The following is a 25,000-nucleotide window of genomic DNA, read 5'->3' on the forward strand; positions in this document are numbered from 1 at the left end:
CAATACCCCAGGGTAACGTCACAATACCCCAGGGTGACGTCACAATACCCCAGGGTGACAAAGTGTTAATGGGATTTTATATGTTCATATGAATGATTAGAATATTCCACCCTGAAACCATATGATTGTATGAAATTGATTAGAATCATGATGAAATTGATTAGAATCATGATGAAATTGATTAGAATCATGATGGAATTGATTAGAATCATGATGGAAGTGATGAGAATCATGATGAAATTGATTAGAATCATGATGGAAGTGATGAGAATCATGATGGAAGTGATGAGAATCATGATGGAAGTGATGAGAATCATGATGGAAGTGATGAGAATCATGATGGAAGTGATGAGAATCCTGATGAAATTGATTAGAATCATGAGGTTATTCTAATGTGTGTGTGGGTTTTAGTCAGTAGAATTAAATATCCGTGAGTGTAGTTTTTGTTCAGAGTGTATAACAATATATCTGTATTATAGTATCTTAAAACAGACTGTCTGATTCGGTGCCGACCTTGGCTGGGGGCCACAGAGTACTTCCCAGGGTCTCCCTGTCTTGAGGGAGGAGTGATTCTCACGGACTCCCCTAATCTTTGTCGGCTAGGCAGCAGGACAGTGTGTGCGTAGGATACCTACTGTTTGTGTGTGAATGTAAGGAGTAAGGAGCCGGTATTAAATTAATGGTTTTGTACAACAGACCAGCGTTCTCGTGAATAAACCTCATTGACTAATTTAGCCTCCGTCTGTTTCATTCTCTCAGATTTCTTCAATGAGGAGCAGCTGTTTCTGATCCTGGAGTTTGAGTTTGGAGGCAGTGACCTGGAGAACAGTAATGGACAGGTGAGGAGACCTGGAGGACAGTAATGGACAGGTGAGGACACCTGGAGAACAGTAATGGACAGGTGAGGAGACCTGGAGAACAGTAATGGACAGGTGAGGACACCTGGAGAACAGTAATGGACAGGTGAGGAGACCTGGAGGACAGTAATGGACAGGTGAGGAGACCTGGAGGACAGTAATGGACAGGTGAGGAGACCTGGAGGACAGTAATGGACAGGTGAGGAGACCTGGAGGACAGTAATGGACAGGTGAGGAGACCTGGAGGACAGTAATGGACAGGTGAGGAGACCTGGAGGACAGTAATGGACAGGTGAGGAGACCTGGAGGACAGTAATGGACAGGTGAGGAGACCTGGAGGACAGTAATGGACAGGTGAGGAGACCTGGAGGACAGTAATGGACAGGTGAGGAGACCTGGAGGACAGTAATGGACAGGTGGGGAGACCTGGAGGACAGTAATGGACAGGTGAGGAGACCTGGAGGACAGTAATGGACAGGTGAGGAGACCTGGAGGACAGTAATGGACAGGTGAGGAGACCTGGAGGACAGTAATGGACAGGTGAGGAGACCTGGAGGACAGTAATGGACAGGTGAGGAGACCTGGAGGACAGTAATGGACAGGTGAGGAGACCTGGAGGACAGTAATGGACAGGTGAGGAGACCTGGAGGACAGTAATGGACAGGTGGGGAGACCTGGAGGACAGTAATGGACAGGTGAGGAGACCTGGAGGACAGTAATGGACAGGTGAAGAGACCTGGAGGACAGTAATGGACAGGTGAGGAGACCTGGAGGACAGTAATGGACAGGTGAGGAGACCTGGAGGACAGTAATGGACAGGTGAGGAGACCTGGAGGACAGTAATGGACAGGTGAGGAGACCTGGAGGACAGTAATGGACAGGTGAGGAGACCTGGAGGACAGTAATGGACAGGTGAGGAGACCTGGAGGACAGTAATGGACAGGTGAGGAGACCTGGAGGACAGTAATGGACAGGTGAGGAGACCTGGAGGACAGTAATGGACAGGTGAGGAGACCTGGAGGACAGTAATGGACAGGTGGGGAGACCTGGAGGACAGTAATGGACAGGTGAGGAGACCTGGAGGACAGTAATGGACAGGTGAGGAGACCTGGAGGACAGTAATGGACAGGTGGGGAGACCTGGAGGACAGTAATGGACAGGTGGGGAGACCTGGAGGACAGTAATGGACAGGTGAGGAGACCTGGAGGACAGTAATGGACAGGTGAAGAGACCTGGAGGACAGTAATGGACAGGTGAGGAGACCTGGAGGACAGTAATGGACAGGTGAGGAGACCTGGAGGACAGTAATGGACAGGTGAGGAGACCTGGAGGACAGTAATGGACAGGTGAGGAGACCTGGAGGACAGTAATGGACAGGTGAGGAGACCTGGAGGACAGTAATGGACAGGTGAGGAGACCTGGAGGACAGTAATGGACAGGTGAGGAGACCTGGAGGACAGTAATGGACAGGTGAGGAGACCTGGAGGACAGTAATGGACAGGTGAGGAGACCTGGAGGACAGTAATGGACAGGTGAGGAGACCTGGAGGACAGTAATGGACAGGTGAGGAGACCTGGAGGACAGTAATGGACAGGTGAGGAGACCTGGAGGACAGTAATGGACAGGTGAGGAGACCTGGAGGACAGTAATGGACAGGTGAGGAGACCTGGAGGACAGTAATGGACAGGTGAGGAGACCTGGAGGACAGTATTGGACAGGTGAGGAGACCTGGAGAACAGTAATGGACAGGTGAGGGACACTTTGTTCTGTTTGGTTCTCTACAGTATATCTGATTGGGTGTTTGGTTCTCTACAGTAATCTGATTGGGTGTTTGGTTCTCTACAGTATATCTGATTGGGTGTTTGGTTCTCTACAGTAATCTGATTGGGTGTTTGGTTCTCTACAGTATATCTGATTGGGTGTTTGGTTCTCTACAGTATATCTGATTGGGTGTTTGGTTCTCTACAGTATATCTGATTGGGTGTTTGGTTCTCTACAGTATATCTGATTGGGTGTTTGGTTCTCTACAGTATATCTGATTGGGTGTTTGGTTCTCTACAGTATATCTGATTGGGTGTTTGGTTCTCTACAGTATATCTGATTGGGTGTTTGGTTCTCTACTGTATATCTGATTGGGTGTTTGGTTCTCTACAGTATATCTGATTGGGTGTTTGGTTCTCTACAGTATATCTGATTGGGTGTTTGGTTCTCTACTGTATATCTGATTGGGTGTTTGGTTCTCTACAGTATATCTGATTGGGTGTTTGGTTCTCTACAGTATATCTGATTGGGTGTTTGGTTCTCTACTGTATATCTGATTGGGTGTTTGGTTCTCTACAGTATATCTGATTGGGTGTTTGGTTCTCTACTGTATATCTGATTGGGTGTTTGGTCTCTACTGTATATCTGATTGGGTGTTTGGTTCTCTACAGTATATCTGATTGGGTGTTTGGTTCTCTACAGTATATCTGATTGGGTGTTTGGTTCTCTACAGTATATCTGATTGGGTGTTTGGTTCTCTACAGTAATCTGATTGGGTGTTTGGTTCTCTACAGTATATCTGATTGGGTGTTTGGTTCTCTACAGTATATCTGATTGGGTGTTTGGTTCTCTACAGTATATCTGATTGGGTGTTTGGTTCTCTACAGTAATCTGATTGGGTGTTTGGTTCTCTACAGTATATCTGATTGGGTGTTTGGTTCTCTACAGTATATCTGATTGGGTGTTTGGTCTTGTGATATGCTTATGAACATACCGAAACTCCCCTCCTCATCATCTCCTCTCCCTGTCCTGTCCACTCTCTCTCCTCTCTCTCCTCCCTCTCCTCCTCCCTCTCCTCCTCCTCTCCTCTCTCTCCTCCTCCCCCCCTCCTCATCTCCTCTCCCTGTCCTGTCCACTCTCTCTCCTCTCTCTCCTCCCTCTCCTCCTCCCCTCTCCTCTCTCCTCCTCCCCTCCCTCTCTCTCTCTCCTCTCTCTCCCCTTCTCCCCTCTCTCCTCTCTCTCCTCCTCCCCTCTCTCCTCTCTCCTCCTCTCTCTCCTCCTCTCCTCCTCTCTCTCCTCCTCCTCCCTCTCCTCCTCCCTCTCCTCCTCCCCTCTCTCCTCCTCCCCTCTCTCCTCCTCCCCTCTCTCCTCCTCCCCTCTCTCCTCCTCCCCTCTCTCCTCCTCCCCTCTCTCCTCCTCCTCTCTCTCCTCTCTCCTCTCTCCTCCTCCCCTCCCTCTCTCTCTCTCCTCTCTCTCCCCTCCTCCCCTCTCTCCTCTCTCCTCCTCTCTCTCCTCCTCTCCTCCTCTCTCTCCTCCTCCCTCTCCTCCTCCCCTCTCTCCTCCTCCCCTCTCTCCTCCTCCCCTCTCTCCTCTCTCCTCTCTCCTCCTCCCCTCTCTCCTCTCTCCTCCTCTCTCTCCTCTCTCTCCTCCTCCCCTCTCTCCTCCTCTCTCCTCCTCCCCTCTCTCCTCCTCCCCTCTCTCCTCTCTCCTCCTCCCCTCCCTCTCTCCTCTCTCCTCTCTCTCCTCCCTCTCCTCCCTCTCTCCCCTCCTCCCGTCTCTCCTCCTCCCCTCTCTCTCTCCTCCCTCTCTCCCCTCCTCCCTCTCTCCTGTCTCCTCTCCAGCTGGCGTCAGTGATGGTGTCTAAGAGTATCCTCCATCAGGTGACTGCTGCTCTGGCTGTGGCTGAACAGGAGCTCTGCTTTGAACACAGGTCTGTCTGTCTGTCTGTCTAACCTGTCTGTCTGTCTGTCTGTCTGTCTAACTAACCTGTCTGTCTGTCTAACCTGTCTGTCTGTCTAACCTGTCTGTCTGTCTGGTAACACCTAACTGTGTGTGTTAGTAACCTGTTTTCCTGTCCTCAGAGACCTCCACTGGGGTAATGTGTTGGTCCAGTCCACTAAGGAGAAGGAGGGGAGTTTCCTCCTCAATGGAACAAACCATTCCTTAGAGACCAGGGGGGTGAGCGTACGCATCATCGACTACTCCCTCTCCAGGCTCGAGATTGGTCAGTCCACCTCTGTCTCCCTCTCTCTCTCTCTCTCTCTCTCTCTCTCTCTCTCTCTCTCTCTCTCTCTCTCTCTACCCTTCTGTCTCTCTACCCCTGTCTCTCGCTCTGTACCACTAACGTGTGTGTGTGTGTGTGTGTGTGTGTGTGTGTGTGTAGATGGTCTCACCGTGTCCTGTGACATCTCAGAGGATGAGGAGTTGTTCCAGGGACATGGAGACCTGCAGTTTGACATCTACAGACTCATGAGACAGGAGAACGGGTACGTTGGGGTGGGGGGTTACCATGGAGACCTGCAGTTTGACATCTTCAGACTCATGAGACAGGAGAACGGGTACGTTGGGGTGGGGGGTTACCATGGAGACCTGCAGTTTGACATCTACAGACTCATGAGACAGGAGAACGGGTACGTTGGGGTGGGGGGTTACCATGGAGACCTGCAGTTTGACATCTACAGACTCATGAGACAGGAGAACGGGTACGTTGGGGTGGGGGGTTACCATGGAGACCTGCAGTTTGACATCTACAGACTCATGAGACAGGAGAACGGGTACGTTGGGGTGGGGGGTTACCATGGAGACCTGCAGTTTGACATCTACAGACTCATGAGACAGGAGAACGGGTACGTTGGGGTGGGGGGTTACCATGGAGACCTGCAGTTTGACATCTACAGACTCATGAGACAGGAGAACGGGTACGTTGGGGTGGGGGGTTACCATGGAGACCTGCAGTTTGACATCTACAGACTCATGAGACGGGAGAACGGGTACGTTGGGGTGGGGGGTTACCATGGAGACCTGCAGTTTGACATCTACAGACTCATGAGACGGGAGAACGGGTACGTTGGGGTGGGGGGTTACCATGGAGACCTGCAGTTTGACATCTACAGACTCATGAGACAGGAGAACGGGTACGTTGGGGTGGGGGGTTACCATGGAGACCTGCAGTTTGACATCTACAGACTCATGAGACAGGAGAACGGGTACGTTGGGGTGGGGGGTTACCATGGAGACCTGCAGTTTGACATCTACAGACTCATGAGACAGGAGAACGGGTACGTTGGGGTGGGGGGTTACCATGGATACCTGCAGTTTGACATCTACAGACTCATGAGACAGGAGAACGGGTACGTTGGGGTGGGGGGTTACCATGGAGACCTGCAGTTTGACATCTACAGACTCATGAGACGGGAGAACGGGTACGTTGGGGTGGGGGGTTACCATGGAGACCTGCAGTTTGACATCTACAGACTCATGAGACGGGAGAACGGGTACGTTGGGGTGGGGGGGTTACCATGGAGACCTGCAGTTTGACATCTACAGACTCATGAGACGGGAGAACGGGTACGTTGGGGTGGGGGGTTACCATGGAGACCTGCAGTTTGACATCTACAGACTCATGAGACAGGAGAACGGGTACGTTGGGGTGGGGGGTTACCATGGAGACCTGCAGTTTGACATCTACAGACTCATGAGACAGGAGAACGGGTACGTTGGGGTGGGGGGGTTACCATGGAGACCTGCAGTTTGACATCTACAGACTCATGAGACAGGAGAACGGGTACGTTGGGGTGGGGGGTTACCATGGAGACCTGCAGTTTGACATCTATAGACTCATGAGACAGGAGAACGGGTACGTTGGGGTGGGGGGTTACCATGGAGACCTGCAGTTTGACATCTACAGACTCATGAGACAGGAGAACGGGTACGTTGGGGTGGAGGGTTACCATGGAGACCTGCAGTTTGACATCTACAGACTCATGAGACAGGAGAACGGGTACGTTGGGGTGGGGGGTTACCATGGAGACCTGCAGTTTGACATCTACAGACTCATGAGACAGGAGAACAGGTACGTTGGGGTGGGGGGTTACCATGGAGACCTGCAGTTTGACATCTACAGACTCATGAGACAGGAGAACGGGTACGTTGGGGTGGGTGGTTACCATGGAGACCTGCAGTTTGACATCTACAGACTCATGAGACAGGAGAACGGGTACGTTGGGGTGGGGGGGTTACCATGGAGACCTGCAGTTTGACATCTACAGACTCATGAGACAGGAGAACGGGTACGTTTTGGGTGGGGGGGTTACCATGGAGACCTGCAGTTTGACATCTACAGACTCAGGAGACAGGAGAACGGGTACGTTTTGGGTGGGGGGGTTACCATGGAGACCTGCAGTTTGACATCTACAGACTCATGAGACAGGAGAACGGGTACGTTGGGGTGGGGGGGTTACCATGGAGACCTGCAGTTTGACATCTACAGACTCATGAGACAGGAGAACGGGTATGTTGGGGTGGGGGGGTTACCATGGAGACCTGCAGTTTGACATCTACAGACTCATGAGACAGGAGAACGGGTACGTTGGGGTGGGGGGTTACCATGGAGACCTGCAGTTTGACATCTACAGACTCATGAGACAGGAGAACGGGTACGTTGGGGTGGGGGGTTACCATGGAGACCTGCAGTTTGACATCTACAGACTCATGAGACAGGAGAACAGGTACGTTGGGGTGGGGGGTTACCATGGAGACCTGCAGTTTGACATCTACAGACTCATGAGACAGGAGAACGGGTGGGGGGTTACCATGGAGACCTGCAGTTTGACATCTACAGACTCATGAGACAGGAGAACGGGTACGTTGGGGTGGGGGGTTACCATGGAGACCTGCAGTTTGACATCTACAGACTCATGAGACAGGAGAACGGGTACGTTGGGGTGGGGGGGTTACCATGGAGACCTGCAGTTTGACATCTACAGACTCATGAGACGGGAGAACGGGTACGTTGGGGTGGGGGGTTACCATGGAGACCTGCAGTTTGACATCTACAGACTCATGAGACAGGAGAACGGGTACGTTGGGGTGGGGGGGTTACCATGGAGACCTGCAGTTTGACATCTACAGACTCATGAGACAGGATAACGGGTACGTTGGGGTGGGGGGTTACCATGGAGACCTGCAGTTTGACATCTACAGACTCATGAGACAGGAGAACGGGTACGTTGGGGTGGGGGGTTACCATGGAGAACGGGTATGTGGGTGTGGGTGGTTACCATGGAGAACGGGTACATTGGTGTGGGTGGTTATTGGGGGTGTGGGTGGTAACCTGTCTTTCTCTAACCTGTCTCTCTCTCTCTCCTACAGTAACAAGTGGGGTGACTACCAGCCCCACTCCAATGTGTTGTGGCTCCACTACTTGAGCTCCAAGCTGCTGACTATGACCTATAAGAGTCGAGGGGGGCGGGGCGTCAAGCAGGCCAGGTTGGACCTGCAGCGTTTCCACGACGATGTCCTCACCTTCCGATCTGCCTCTGACATACTGTACAACTGTGGCCTGTTCCAATGAGAAAGCGAGTGTGTGTACTGCCACATATTGTTGTTGTTGTTGTTGTTAGCGGGATGCTAAGTGGTTAGCGGGATGCTGAGTGGTTAGCGGGATGCTAAGTGGTTAGCGGGATGCTAAGTGGTTAGCGGGATGCTAAGTGGTTAGCGGGATGCTAAGTGGTTAGCGGGATGCTAACTGGTTAGCGGGATGCTAAGTGGTTAGCTATAGTATTGTGTAGGATCCAGTCGTAACCTTTTTTTGGAGGTGAACTCTTGTTGTGAATAATATTTATAAACCCAGAAGACTGTAATGGCTTTGTATTCTAAAATTAAAAAAGGGGTTTCGTTAATAAACGTTGAATTAGAAACAATGACCAAAAAGTGTGTTTTCGTGTCTGATTTTTTATTTTATTATCAAGAAACAACGCAAAGATTCCTAGATGCCCTTCCAGACTCCCTCCGCCTCGTCAAGGACGGCGGAGTACAGAAATCTGTTACCCACCTAACTGCGGATCTGAACGTACTAGCCTCAATGCAGTCTCACCGCTAAAAACAAAACATCTGGCACAATAAACTAGCTCCCTGACAACAAGAAAATACCCTGAAGCTTCCAGAACATTGGAACAGAAATGGCGCCACACCAAACTGGAAGTCTTCTGACTAGCTTGGAAAGACAGAACCGTGCCGTATCGAAGAGCCCTCACTGCTGCTCCACCAAACAGGAAGTCTTCTGAAAGACAGTACCGTGCCGTATCGAAGAGCCCTCACTGCTGCTCCACCAAACTGGAAGTCTTCTGAAAGACAGTACCGTGCCGTATCGAAGAGCCCTCACTGCTGCTCCACCAAACAGGAAGTCTTCTGAAAGACAGTACCGTGCCGTATCGAAGAGCCCTCACTGCTGCTCCACCAAACAGGAAGTCTTCTGAAAGACAGTACCGTGCAGTATCGAAGAGCCCTCACTGCTGCTCCACCAAACAGGAAGTCTTCTGAAAGACAGTACCGTGCAGTATCGAAGAGCCCTCACTGCTGCTCCACCAAACAGGAAGTCTTCTGAAAGACGGTACCGTGCCGTATCGACTCACTACTGCATCCTATTTTTACAACGTAATTGAGGAGAAAAGTTAAATCCTAAATATTTTTTTTAATACTGTCACAAAGCGAACTAAAGAGCAGCATTCCTCAAGAGAGGGTGGCTTTCATTATTTTATCTAACCTTTATTTAACTAGGCAAGTCAGTTAAATACGAATTATTATTTACAATGACGGCCTACCAGAAGGCAAAAGACCTCCTGCGGGGGCTGGGATTAAAATAAATATAAGTATAGGACAAAACACACAAACAGCCCCCCCTACAGTATCTGAACAACAGTCACCTGGTTCGGGGAACAGCCCCCCCTACAGTATCTGAGCAACAGTCACCTGGTTCGGGAAACAGCCCCCCTACAGTATCTGAACAACAGTCACCTGGTTCGGGAAACAGCCCCCCTACAGTATCTGAACAACAGTCACCTGGTTAACTCATTCATCCTGGTTCGGGAAACAGCCCCCCTCCAGTATCTGAACAACAGTCACCTGGTTCGGGAAACAGCCCCCCCTACAGTATCTGAACAACAGTCACCTGGTTCGGGAAACAGCCCCCCCTACAGTATCTGAACAGCAGTCACCTGGTTCGGGAAACAGCCCCCCCTACAGTATCTGAACAACAGTCACCTGGTTCGGGAAACAGCCCCCCCTACAGTAGCTGAACAACAGTCACCTGGTTCGGGAAACAGCCCCCCCTACAGTATCTGAACAACAGTCACCTGGTTCGGGGAACAGCCCCCCCTACAGTATCTGAACACCAGTCACCTGGTTCGGGAAACAGCCCCCCCTACAGTATCTGAACAGCAGTCACCTGGTTCGGGAAACAGCCCCCCCTACAGTATCTGAACAACAGTCACCTGGTTCGGGAAACAGCCCCCCCTACAGTATCTGAACAACAGTCACATGGTTCGGGAAACAGCCCCCCTCTACAGTATCTGAACAACAGTCACCTGGTTCGGGAAACAGCCCCCCCTACAGTATCTGAACAACAGTCACCTGGTTCGGGAAACAGCCCCCCCTACAGTATCTGAACAACAGTCACCTGGTTCGGGAAACAGCCCCCCCTACAGTATCTGAACAACAGTCACCTGGTTCGGGAAACAGCCCCCCCTACAGTATCTGAACAACAGTCACCTGGTTCGGGAAACAGCCCCCCCTACAGTATCTGAACAACAGTCACCTGGTTCGGGGAACAGCCCCACCTACAGTAGCTGAACAACAGTCACCTGGTTCGGGAAACAGCCCCCCCTACAGTATCTGAACAACAGTCACCTGGTTCGGGAAACAGCCCCCCCTACAGTATCTGAACAACAGTCACCTGGTTCGGGAAACAGCCCCCCCTACAGTAGCTGAAACTGATACAACAACAAACCAAAGACAGCAGATTAAATATAAATAAAATACTTTATTCCACATTATAGATTATAATACAGTACATTTGCATTGAACAAGCATAGTTTTGGTCTGTCAGGTGTTTGTTTAAAGCTGAGTGTGTTGTACAGGTGTGTAGAGGTCACCTGTGTGTGTGTGGGGTGTGTGTGGTGTGTGTGTTCAGAAGGAGAAGTACTTCGTGTACCAATCCTGCCTCTGAGGGTCCCGCCCCTCTGCCCCCTGGCCACTCCCCCTCTGCTCCAAATATGGGCTCCTGGGAACACAGGAAGCACATTTTAGACTGCTGGGGGACAGAGAGACAGACAGACAGACAGACAGAGAGTCAGACAGACAGAAATACAGAAGGAGACAGACAACTATGGGATGATATTCTTAGACAGACAGAGAAGGACATTGGGCTTTGTGAAGGAACACAGACAGTGCTATTGGCTGTGCTGTTTCCATAGATACAGTATCTGTTACCTGGTTGACTGGCTGTTCAGGTGTGGGCGGAGCTCCTGCGAGGGTGAGGTGACGTGTCGAATCCCATGTCGAGGCTCGGGGAGGGAGGATGGACAGAGGGGGAGGGGGGTGGTGGGAGCAGGGGGGAGAGGAGTGGGGGTACGAGAGAGAGGGCCGCGACCGCTGGGATCCAAACTGGGAGACCTGGGAGTACGTGGGAGGGAGGGGGAGGAACGGGGGAGAGAGGAGGAGGCGTAGGGCAGAGTTGAGGAGGGGGAGGGATGTTGGGGGAGGCAGGGGGAGGGGGTGTCGTGGGGGAGGAGGACGCTCCTCTCATAGGCGCTGAGGTTTGGAACGCTGGTGACGCGGGGCGGAGACTCGTCCACACGCTTCCTCTGAAACGTCATGACGACAACATTCATACAACACAGTGAAACACAACGTCATGACGACAACATTCATACAACACAGTGAAACACTAGTTAATCCCACCAATACAACACTAGTTAATCCCACCAATACAAAACTAGTTAATCCCACCAATACAACACTAGTTAATCCCACCAATACAACACTAGTTAATCCCACCAATACAACACTAGTTAATCCCACCAATACAACACTAGTTAATCCCACCAATACAACACTAGTTAATCCCACCAATACAACACTAGTTAATCCCACCAATACAACACTAGTTAATCCCAACAATACAACACAGTGAAACACTAGTTAATCCCACCAATACAACACTAGTTAATCCCACCAATACAACACTAGTTAATCCCACCAATACAACACTAGTTAATCCCACCAATACAACACTAGTTAATCCCACCAATACAACACAATGAAACACTAGTTAATCCCACCAATACAACACTAGTTAATCCCACCAATACAACACTAGTTAATCCCACCAATACAACACTAGTTAATCCCACCAATACAACACTAGTTAAACCCACCAATACAACACAGTGAAACACTAGTTAATCCCATCAATACAACACAGTGAAACACTAGTTAATCCCACCAATACAACACTAGTTAATCCCACCAATACAACACTAGTTAATCCTACCAATACAACACTAGTTAATCCCACCAATACAACACAGTAAAACACTAGTTAATCCCACCAATACAAAACTAGTTAATCCCAACAATACAACACTAGTTAATCCCACCAATACAACACTAGTTAATCCCACCAATACAACACTAGTTAATCCCACCAATACAACACTAGTTAATCCCACCAATACAACACAATGAAACACTAGTTAATCCCACCAATACAACACTAGTTAATCCCACCAATACAACACTAGTTAATCCCACCAATACAACACTAGTTAATCCCACCAATACAACACTAGTTAATCCCACCAATACAACACAGTGAAACACTAGTTAATCCCATCAATACAACACAATGAAACACTAGTTAATCCCACCAATACAACACTAGTTAATCCCACCAATACAACACTAGTTAATCCTACCAATACAACACTAGTTAATCCCACCAATACAACACAGTAAAACACTAGTTAATCCCACCAATACAACACAGTAAAACACTAATTAATCCCACCAATACAACACAGTGAAACACTAGTTAATCCCACCAATACAACACTAGTTAATCCCACCAATACAACACTAGTTAATCCCACCAATACAACACTAGTTAATCCCACCAATACAACACTAGTTAATCCCACCAATACAACACTAGTTAATCCCACCAATACAACACTAGTTAATCCCACCAATACAACACTAGTTAATCCCACCAATACAACACTAGTTAATCCCACCAATACAACACTAGTTAATCCCACCAGATACAACACTAGTTAATCCCACCAGATACAAAACGAGTTAATCCCACCAATACAACACTAGTTAATCCCACCAATACAACACTAGTTAATCCTACCAATACAACACTAGTTAATCCCACCAATACAACACAGTGAAACACTAGTTAATGCCACCAATACAACACAGTTAAACACTAGTTAATCCCACCAATACAACACAATAAAACACTAGTTAATCCCACCAGATACAACACTAGTTAATCCCACCAATACAACACAGTAAAACACTAGTTAATCCCACCAATACAACACAGTAAAACACTAATTAATCCCACCAATACAACACAGTGAAACACTAGTTAATCCCACCAATACAACACTAGTTAATCCCACCAATACAACACTAGTTGATCCCACCAATACAACACTAGTTAATCCCACCCATACAACACTAGTTAATCCCACCAATACAACACTAGTTAATCCCACCAATACAACACTAGTTAATCCCACCAATACAACACTAGTTAATCCCACCAGATACAACACTAGTTAATCCCACCAGATACAAAACTAGTTAATCCCACCAATGCAACACTAGTTAATCCCACCAATACAACACTAGTTAATCCTACCAATACAACACTAGTTAATCCCACCAATACAACACAGTGAAACACTAGTTAATGCCACCAATACAACACAGTTAAACACTAGTTAATCCCACCAATACAACACAATAAAACACTAGTTAATCCCACCAGATACAACACTAGTTAATCCCATCAATACAACACAGTAAACACTAATTAATCCCAACCAATAAACACAGTAAAACACTAGTTAATCCCACCAGATACAACACTAGTTAATCTCACCAATACAACACTAGTTAATCCCACCAATACAACACTAGTTAATCCCACCAATACAACACAGTAAAACCCTAGTTAATCCCACCAATACAACACTAGTTAATCCCACCAATAGTACACAGTTAAACACTATTTAATCCCACCAATACAACACTAGTTAATCCCACCAATACAACACTAGTTAATCCCACCAATACTAGTTAATCCCACCAATACAACACTAGTTAATCCCACCAATACAACACTAGTTAATCCCACCAATACAACACTAGTTAATCCCACCAATACAACACTAGTTAATCCCACCAATACAACACAATGAAACACTAGTTAATCCCACCAATACAACACTAGTTAATCCCACCAATACAACACAGTTAAACACTAGTTAATCCCATCAATACAACACAGTGAAACACTAGTTAATCCCACCAATACAACACAGTGAAACACTAGTTAATCCCACCAATACAACACTAGTTAATCCCACCAATACAACACTAGTTAATCCTACCAATACAACACTAGTTAATCCCACCAATACAACACAGTAAAACACTAGTTAATCCCACCAATACAACACTAGTTAATCCCACCAATACAACACTAGTTAATCCCACCAATACAACACTAGTTAATCCCACCAATACAACACTAGTTAATCCCAACAATACAACACAGTGAAACACTAGTTAATCCCACCAATACAACACTAGTTAATCCCACCAATACAACACTAGTTAATCCCACCAATACAACACTAGTTAATCCCACCAATACAACACAATGAAACACTAGTTAATCCCACCAATACAACACTAGTTAATCCCACCAATACAACACTAGTTAATCCCACCAATACAACACTAGTTAATCCCACCAATACAACACTAGTTAAGCCCACCAATACAACACAGTGAAACACTAGTTAATCCCATCAATACAACACAGTGAAACACTAGTTAATCCCACCAATACAACACTAGTTAATCCCACCAATACAACACTAGTTAATCCTACCAATACAACACTAGTTAATCCCACCAATACAACACAGTAAAACACTAGTTAATCCCACCAATACAAAACTAGTTAATCCCAACAATACAACACTAGTTAATCCCACCAATACAACACTAGTTAATCCCACCAATACAACACTAGTTAATCCCACCAATACAACACTAGTTAATCCCACCAATACAACACAATGAAACACTAGTTAATCCCACCAATACAACACTAGTTAATCCCACCAATACAACACTAGTTAATCCCACCAATACAACACTAGTTAATCCCACCAATACAACACTAGTTAATCCCACCAATACAACACAGTGAAACACTAGTTAATCCCATCAATACAACACAGTGAAACACTAGTTAATCCCACCAATACAACACTAGTTAATCCCACCAATACAACACTAGTTAATCCTACCAATACAACACTAGTTAATCCCACCAATACAACACAGTAAAACACTAGTTAATCCCACCAATACAACACAGTAAAACACTAATTAATCCCACCAATACAACACAGTGAAACACTAGTTAATCCCACCAATACAACACTAGTTAATCCCACCAATACAACACTAGTTAATCCCACCAATACAACACTAGTTAATCCCACCAATACAACACTAGTTAATCCCACCAATACAACACTAGTTAATCCCACCAATACAACACTAGTTAATCCCACCAATACAACACTAGTTAATCCCACCAATACAACACTAGTTAATCCCACCAATACAACACTAGTTAATCCCACCAGATACAACACTAGTTAATCCCACCAGATACAAAACTAGTTAATCCCACCAATACAACACTAGTTAATCCCACCAATACAACACTAGTTAATCCTACCAATACAACACTAGTTAATCCCACCAATACAACACAGTGAAACACTAGTTAATGCCACCAATACAACACAGTTAAACACTAGTTAATCCCACCAATACAACACAATAAAACACTAGTTAATCCCACCAGATACAACACTAGTTAATCCCACCAATACAACACAGTAAAACACTAGTTAATCCCACCAATACAACACAGTAAAACACTAATTAATCCCACCAATACAACACAGTGAAACACTAGTTAATCCCACCAATACAACACTAGTTAATCCCACCAATACAACACTAGTTAATCCCACCAATACAACACTAGTTAATCCCACCCATACAACACTAGTTAATCCCACCAATACAACACTAGTTAATCCCACCAATACAACACTAGTTAATCCCACCAATACAACACTAGTTAATCCCACCAGATACAACACTAGTTAATCCCACCAGATACAAAACTAGTTAATCCCACCAATGCAACACTAGTTAATCCCACTAATACAACACTAGTTAATCCTACCAATACAACACTAGTTAATCCCACCAATACAACACAGTGAAACACTAGTTAATGCCACCAATACAACACAGTTAAACACTAGTTAATCCCACCAATACAACACAATAAAACACTAGTTAATCCCACCAGATACAACACTAGTTAATCCCATCAATACAACACAGTAAACACTAATTAATCCCAACCAATAAACACAGTAAAACACTAGTTAATCCCACCAGATACAACACTAGTTAATCTCACCAATACAACACTAGTTAATCCCACCAATACAACACTAGTTAATCCCACCAATACAACACAGTAAAACCCTAGTTAATCCCACCAATACAACACTAGTTAATCCCACCAATAGTACACAGTTAAACACTATTTAATCCCACCAATACAACACTAGTTAATCCCACCAATACAACACTAGTTAATCCCACCAATACAACACTAGTTAATCCCACCAATACAACACTAGTTAATCCCACCAATACAACACTAGTTAATCCCACCAATACAACACTAGTTAATCCCACCAATACAACACTAGTTAATCCCACCAATACAACACAATGAAACACTAGTTAATCCCACCAATACAACACTAGTTAATCCCACCAATACAACACAGTTAAACACTAGTTAATCCCATCAATACAACACAGTGAAACACTAGTTAATCCCACCAATACAACACAGTGAAACACTAGTTAATCCCACCAATACAACACTAGTTAATCCCACCAATACAACACTAGTTAATCCTACCAATACAACACTAGTTAATCCCACCAATACAACACAGTAAAACACTAGTTAATCCCACCAATACAACACTAGTTAATCCCACCAATACAACACTAGTTAATCCCACCAATACAACACTAGTTAATCCCACCAATACAACACTAGTTAATCCCAACAATACAACACAGTGAAACACTAGTTAATCCCACCAATACAACACTAGTTAATCCCACCAATACAACACTAGTTAATCCCACCAATACAACACTAGTTAATCCCACCAATACAACACTAGTTAATCCCACCAATACAACACAATGAAACACTAGTTAATCCCACCAATACAACACTAGTTAATCCCACCAATACAACACTAGTTAATCCCACCAATACAACACTAGTTAATCCCACCAATACAACACTAGTTAAGCCCACCAATACAACACAGTGAAACACTAGTTAATCCCATCAATACAACACAGTGAAACACTAGTTAATCCCACCAATACAACACTAGTTAATCCCACCAATACAACACTAGTTAATCCTACCAATACAACACTAGTTAATCCCACCAATACAACACAGTAAAACACTAGTTAATCCCACCAATACAAAACTAGTTAATCCCAACAATACAACACTAGTTAATCCCACCAATACAACACTAGTTAATCCCACCAATACAACACTAGTTAATCCCACCAATACAACACTAGTTAATCCCACCAATACAACACAATGAAACACTAGTTAATCCCACCAATACAACACTAGTTAATCCCACCAATACAACACTAGTTAATCCCACCAATACAACACTAGTTAATCCCACCAATACAACACTAGTTAATCCCACCAATACAACACAGTGAAACACTAGTTAATCCCATCAATACAACACAGTGAAACACTAGTTAATCCCACCAATACAACACTAGTTAATCCCACCAATACAACACTAGTTAATCCTACCAATACAACACTAGTTAATCCCACCAATACAACACAGTAAAACACTAGTTAATCCCACCAATACAACACAGTAAAACACTAATTAATCCCACCAATACAACACAGTGAAACACTAGTTAATCCCACCAATACAACACTAGTTAATCCCACCAATACAACACTAGTTAATCCCACCAATACAACACTAGTTAATCCCACCAATACAACACTAGTTAATCCCACCAATACAACACTAGTTAATCCCACCAATACAACACTAGTTAATCCCACCAATACAACACTAGTTAATCCCGCCAGATACAACACTAGTTAATCCCACCAGATACAAAACTAGTTAATCCCACCAATACAACACTAGTTAATCCCACCAATACAACACTAGTTAATCCTACCAATACAACACTAGTTAATCCCACCAATACAACACAGTGAAACACTAGTTAATGCCACCAATACAACACAGTTAAACACTAGTTAATCCCACCAATACAACACAATAAAACACTAGTTAATCCCACCAGATACAACACTAGTTAATCCCACCAATACAACACAGTAAAACACTAGTTAATCCCACCAATACAACACAGTAAAACACTAATTAATCCCACCAATACAACACAGTGAAACACTAGTTAATCCCACCAATACAACACTAGTTAATCCCACCAATACAACACTAGTTAATCCCACCAATACAACACTAGTTAATCCCACCCATACAACACTAGTTAATCCCACCAATACAACACTAGTTAATCCCACCAATACAACACTAGTTAATCCCACCAATACAACACTAGTTAATCCCACCAGATACAACACTAGTTAATCCCACCAGATACAAAACTAGTTAATCCCACCAATGCAACACTAGTTAATCCCACCAATACAACACTAGTTAATCCTACCAATACAACACTAGTTAATCCCACCAATACAACACAGTGAAACACTAGTTAATGCCACCAATACAACACAGTTAAACACTAGTTAATCCCACCAATACAACACAATAAAACACTAGTTAATACCACCAGATACAACACTAGTTAATCCCATCAATACAACACAGTAAACACTAATTAATCCCAACCAATAAACACAGTAAAACACTAGTTAATCCCACCAGATACAACACTAGTTAATCTCACCAATACAACACTAGTTAATCCCACCAATACAACACTAGTTAATCCCACCAATACAACACAGTAAAACCCTAGTTAATCCCACCAATACAACACTAGTTAATCCCACCAATAGTACACAGTTAAACACTATTTAATCCCACCAATACAACACTAGTTAATCCCACCAATACAACACTAGTTAATCCCACCAATACAACACTAGTTAATCCCACCAATACAACACTAGTTAATCCCACCAATACAACACTAGTTAATCCCACCAATACAACACTAGTTAATCCCACCAATACAACACTAGTTAATCCCACCAATACAACACAATGAAACACTAGTTAATCCCACCAATACAACACTAGTTAATCCCACCAATACAACACTAGTTAATCCTACCAATACAACACTAGTTAATCCCACCAATACAACACAGTTAAACACTAGTTAATCCCATCAATACAACACAGTGAAACACTAGTTAATCCCACCAATACAACACAGTGAAACACTAGTTAATCCCACCAATACAACACTAGTTAATCCCACCAATACAACACTAGTTAATCCTACCAATACAACACTAGTTAATCCCACCAATACAACACAGTAAAACACTAGTTAATCCCACCAATACAACACAGTAAAACACTAATTAATCCCACCAATACAACACAGTGAAACACTAGTTAATCCCACCAATACAACACTAGTTAATCCCACCAATACAACACTAGTTAATCCCACCAATACAACACTAGTTAATCCCACCAGATACAACACTAGTTAATCCCACCAGATACAAAACTAGTTAATCCCACCGATACAACACTAGTTAATCCCACCAATACAACACTAGTTAATCCTACCAATACAACACTAGTTAATCCCACCAATACAACACATTAAAACATTAGTTAATCCCACCAATACAACACTAGTTAATCCCACCAATACAACACTAGTTAATCCCACCAGATACAACACTAGTTAATCCCACCAGATACAAAACTAGTTAATCCCACCAATACAACACTAGTTAATCCCACCAATACAACACTAGTTAATCCTACCAATACAACACTAGTTAATCCCACCAATACAACACAGTAAAACATTAGTTAATCCCACCAATACAACACAGTAAAACACTAGTTAATGCCACCAATACAACACAGTTAAACACTAGTTAATCCCACCAATACAACACAGTAAAACACTAGTTAATGCCACCAATACAACACAGTTAAACACTAGTTAATCCCACCAATACAACACAATAAAACACTAGTTAATCCCACCAGATACAACACTAGTTAATCCCATCAATACAACACAGTAAACACTAATTAATCCCACCAATACAACACAGTAAAACACTAGTTAATCCCACCAGATACAACACTAGTTAATCTCACCAATACAACACTAGTTAATCCCACCAATACAACACTAGTTAATCCCACCAATACAACACAGTAAAACCCTAGTTAATCCCACCAATACAACACTAGTTAATCCCACCAATAGTACACAGTTAAACACTAGTTAATCCCACCAATACAACACTAGTTAATCCCACCAATACAACACTAGTTAATCCCACAAATACAACACTAGTTAATCCCACCAATACAACACTAGTTAATCCCACCAATACAACACTAGTTAATCCCACCAATACAACACTAGTTAATCCCACCAATACAACACTAGTTAATCCCACCAATACAACACTAGTTAATCCCACCAATACAACACTAGTTAATCCCACCAATACAACACTAGTTAATCCCACCAATACAACACTAGTTAATCCCACCAATACAACACTAGTTAATCCCACCAATACAACACTAGTTAATCCCACCAATACAACGCTAGTTAATCCCACCAATACAACACAGTAAAACACTAATTAATCCCACCAATACAACACTAGTTAATCCCACCAATACAACACAGTGAAACACTAGTTAATCCCACCAATACAACACTAGTTAATCCCACCAATACAACACTAGTTAATCCCACCAATACAACACTAGTTAATCCCACCAATACAACACTAGTTAATCCCAACAATACAACACAGTGAAACACTAGTTAATCCCACCAATACAACACTAGTTAATCCCACCAATACAACACTAGTTAATCCCACCAATACAACACTAGTTAATCCCACCAATACAACACTAGTTAATCCCACCAATACAACACAGTGAAACACAAAGACAACAGAGGAGTGTGTGTGTCACCCTCATAGTTGGTGTAACGATCCCGGGGTGTGGCCTGTTGTCATGGAGCCTGAGGGTTCCGTTGTCCCCGGCAACCGGAGGATGAAGCTGCAGCTGATGTCGTTCCTCCTGGAGAAACAATGAGACATCAGGTGTGTGTGGTAGGAGTAGGGTTGGAGTGGGGGGTAGGAGTGGGGTAGGTGTGTGGGGTAGGTGTGGGGTAGGTGTGTGGGGTAGGAGTGGGGTAGGTGTGTGGGGTAGGAGTGGGGTAGGAATGGGGGGTAGCTGTGTGTGGGGTAGGAGTGGGGTAGGAGTGTGGGGTAGCTGTTTGTGGGGTAGGAGTGGGGGGTAGGTGTGTGGGGTAGCTGTTTGTGGGGTAGGAGTGTGGGGTAGGTGTGTGGGGTAGGAGTGGGGGGTAGCTCTTTGTGGGGTAGGAGTGGGGTTGGAGTGTGGGGTAGGAGTGGGGTTGGAGTGTGGGGTAGGTGTGGGGGGGTTAGGTGTGTGTGGGGTAGGAGTGGGGTAGGTGTGTGGGGTAGGAGTGGGGTAGGAGTGGGGGGTAGCTGTGTGTGGGGGTAGGTGTGGGGTAGATGTGTGGGGTAGTGGGGTAGGAGTGTGGGGTAGGTGCGTGTTAGGTGTGTGGGGTAAGAGTTAGGGGGTAGGTGTGTGTAGGGTAGTAGTGGGGTATAGATGTGTGGGGTAGGTGTGTATGGGGTAGAAGTGGGGTAGGTGTGTGGGGTAGGTGTGTTAGGTGTGTGTGTGTTAGGTGTGGGGGTAGGAATGGGGTAGGTGTGGGGGGTAGGAGTGTGGGGTAAGAGTGTGTGGGGTAGGAGTGTGGGGAAGGTGTGTGTGGTAGGTGTGTGGGGTAGAGGTGTGGGGTAGGTGTGGGGTTAGGAGTGGGGTAGGTGTGTGGGGTAGGTAGGGGGTATGTGTGTGGGGGTAGGAGTGGGGTAGGTGTGTGTTAGGTGTGTGGGTAGGAATGTGGGGTAGGAGTGTGTGGTGTAGGTGTGTGTGGGGTAGTGTGTGGGGTAGGAGTGTGTGGGTAGGAATGTGGGGTAGGAGTGTGTGGTGTAGGTGTATGTGGGGTAGTGTGTGTGGTAGGTGTGTGTGTGTGTGGTAGATGTGTGTGGGGTAGGTGTGTGGTAGGTGTAAGTGGGGTAGGTGTGTGTTGGGTAGGTTTTTGTGGTGTAGGAGTGTGGGGTAGGTGTGTGGGGTAGGTGTGTGGGGTAGGAGTGGTGGGTAGCTGTTTGTGGGGTAGGAGTGGGAGGTAGCTGTTTGTGGGGTAGGAGTGGGGTTGGAGTGTGGGGTATGAGTGGGGTTGAATGTGAGGTAGGTGTGTGAGTGAGTGAGTGTGAGGTAGGTGTGTATGTGAGGTAGATGTGTGAGTGAGTGTGAGGTAGATGTGTATGTGAGTGTGAGGTAGGTGTGTGAGTGAGTGAGTGTGAGGTAGGTGTGTGAGTTAGTGTGAGGTAGATGTGTGGGTGAGTGTGAGGTAGGTGGGGTAGGTGTGTGTGGTAAGTGTGTGTGTGTTGGTATGTGGGTAGGCAGGTGTGGGGTAGGTGTGTGTGTGTGAGTGTGGGGTAGGTGTGTGTGCAGTAGGTGTGTGTGTGAGTGTGGGGTAGGTGTGTGAGTGAGTGTGGGGTAGGTGTGTGTGCGGTAGGTGTGTGAGTGAGTGTGAGGTAGGTGGGGTAGGTGTGTGTGGTAAGTGTGTGTGTGTGTTGGTGTGTGGGGTAGGTGTGTGTGCGGTAGGTGTGTAAGTGAGTGTGGGGTAGGTGTGTGTGCGGTAGGTGTGTGAGTGAGTGTGGGGTAGGTGTGTGTGCGGTAGGTGTGTGAGTGAGTGTGGGGTAGGTGTGTGTGCGGTAGGTGTGTGAGTGTGTGTGCGGTAGGTGTGTGTGAGTGTGGGGTAGGTGTGTGTGCGGTAGGTGTGTGAGTGAGTGTGGGGTAGGTGTGTGTGCGGTAGGTGTGTGAGTGTGTGTGCGGTAGGTGTGTGTGCGGTAGGTGTGTGAGTGAGTGTGGGGTAGGTGTGTGTGGGGTAGGTGTGTGTGCGGTAGGTGTGTGAGTGAGTGTGGGGTAGGTGTGTGTGCAGTAGGTGTGTGAGTGTGTGTGCGGTAGGTGTGTGTGTGAGTGTGGGGTAGGTGTGTGTGCGGTAGGTGTGTGAGTGAGTGTGGGGTAGGTGTGTGTGCGGTAGGTGTGTGGGTGAGTGTGGGGTAGGTGTGTGTGTGAGTGTGGGGTAGGTGTGTGAGTGAGTGTGGGGTAGGTGTGTGTGCGGTAGGTGTGTGAGTGAGTGTGAGGTAGGTGGGGTAGGTGTGTGTGGTAAGTGTGTGTGTGTTGGTGTGTGGGGTAGGCAGGTGTGGGGTAGGCAGGTGTGTGTGCGGTAGGTGTGTGAGTGTGTGCGGTAGGTGTGTGTGTTTGTGTGCGGTAGGTGTGTGAGTGAGTGTGGGGTAGGTGTGTGTGCGGTAGGTGTGTGAGTGAGTGTGGGGTAGGTGTGTGTGCGGTAGGTGTGTGTGTGTGTGCTGTAGGTGTGTGAGTGAGTGTGGGGTAGGTGTGTGTGCGGTAGGTGTGTGTGTGTGTGTGCGGTAGGTGTGTGAGTGAGTGTGGGGTAGGTGTGTGTGCGGTAGGTGTGTGTGTGTGTGCGGTAGGTGTGTGAGTGAGTGTGGGGTAGGTGTGTGTGCGGTAGGTGTGTGTGTATGTGTGCGGTAGGTGTGTGAGTGAGTGTGGGGTGTGTTCTTACCACCAGGCGTTTGATGAGCTGGTTCCTCTCAGTGAGTCTCTCCTGTAGTCTTCCCATCTGGAGATCATCACAGAGAGGAACCTCCCTCCTCCTGCACCTCTCCTCACGCTCCCGTAGCCTGGGAACACACACACACACACACACACACACGTTAACCACACCCCTCACGCTCCCGTAGCCTGGGAACACACACATTAACCACACCCCTCTCCTCCTCCAGCCTGGGAACACACACACATTAACCATACCCCTCTCCTCCTCCAGCCTGGGAGCACACACACATTAACCACACCCCTCTCCTCCTGTTGGGAACGAACACACACACATTAACCACACCCCTCTCCTTCTGCTGGGAACACACACACATTAACCACACCCCTCTCCTCCTCCAGCCTGGGAACACACACACATTAACCATACCCCTCTCCTCCTCCAGCCTGGGAACACACACACATTAACCACACCCCTCTCCTCCTGCTGGGAACGAACACACACACATTAACCACACCCCTCTCCTTCTGCTGGGAACACACACACATTAACCACACCCCTCTCCTCCTCTAGCCTGGGAACAGACACACATTAACCATACCCCTCTACTCCTGCTGGGAACACACATTAACCACACCCCTCTCCTCCTGCTGGGAACACACATTAACCCCACCCCTCTCCTCCTCCAGCCTGGGAACACACACACGTTAACCCCACCCCTCTCCTCCTGCTGGGAACACACGTTAACCCCACCCCTCTCCTCCTGCTGGGACCACGTTAACCCCACCCCTCTCCTCCTGATGGGAACACGTTAACCCCACCCCTCTCCTCCTGCTGGGAACACACACACATTAACCCCACCCCTCTCCTCCTCCAGCCTGGGAACACACACACGTTAACCATACCCCTCTACTCCTGCTGGGAACACACGTTAACCCCACCCCTCTCCTCCTGCTGGGAACACACATTAACCACACCCCTCTCCTCCT

At 46.4% G+C, this 25,000-nt stretch overlaps 2 protein-coding genes across 2 annotated transcripts in view; one reads left to right on the forward strand and one right to left on the reverse strand.

Annotated features, from left to right (window-relative positions):
* The window catches only part of LOC110519436 (mucin-16), a 40,332-nt gene extending 31,783 nt beyond the window's left edge, over positions 1–8,549 (forward strand). The window contains exons 14-18 of the mRNA XM_036973199.1: positions 760–839; positions 4,460–4,548; positions 4,700–4,842; positions 5,002–5,104; positions 7,989–8,549. Coding sequence (XP_036829094.1) covers positions 760–839; positions 4,460–4,548; positions 4,700–4,842; positions 5,002–5,104; positions 7,989–8,190 — 617 coding nt within the window. The 3' untranslated portion in view covers positions 8,191–8,549. The remainder of the gene's footprint in view (positions 1–759; positions 840–4,459; positions 4,549–4,699; positions 4,843–5,001; positions 5,105–7,988) is intronic.
* A 2,087-nt stretch (positions 8,550–10,636) lies between these two features.
* The window catches only part of fam184b (family with sequence similarity 184 member B), a 51,071-nt gene continuing 36,707 nt past the window's right edge, over positions 10,637–25,000 (reverse strand). Inside the window, exons 17-20 of the mRNA XM_036973200.1 lie at positions 24,021–24,138; positions 21,314–21,421; positions 11,106–11,479; positions 10,637–10,896 (exon numbers count right to left, since the gene is read on the reverse strand). Of these exons, the coding sequence (XP_036829095.1) occupies positions 10,803–10,896; positions 11,106–11,479; positions 21,314–21,421; positions 24,021–24,138 (694 nt within the window). The 3' untranslated portion in view covers positions 10,637–10,802. The remainder of the gene's footprint in view (positions 10,897–11,105; positions 11,480–21,313; positions 21,422–24,020; positions 24,139–25,000) is intronic.

Source organism: Oncorhynchus mykiss, unplaced genomic scaffold (assembly GCF_013265735.2).
Source record: "Oncorhynchus mykiss isolate Arlee unplaced genomic scaffold, USDA_OmykA_1.1 un_scaffold_225, whole genome shotgun sequence".
In the NCBI taxonomy this organism is placed as follows: domain Eukaryota; kingdom Metazoa; phylum Chordata; class Actinopteri; order Salmoniformes; family Salmonidae; genus Oncorhynchus; species Oncorhynchus mykiss.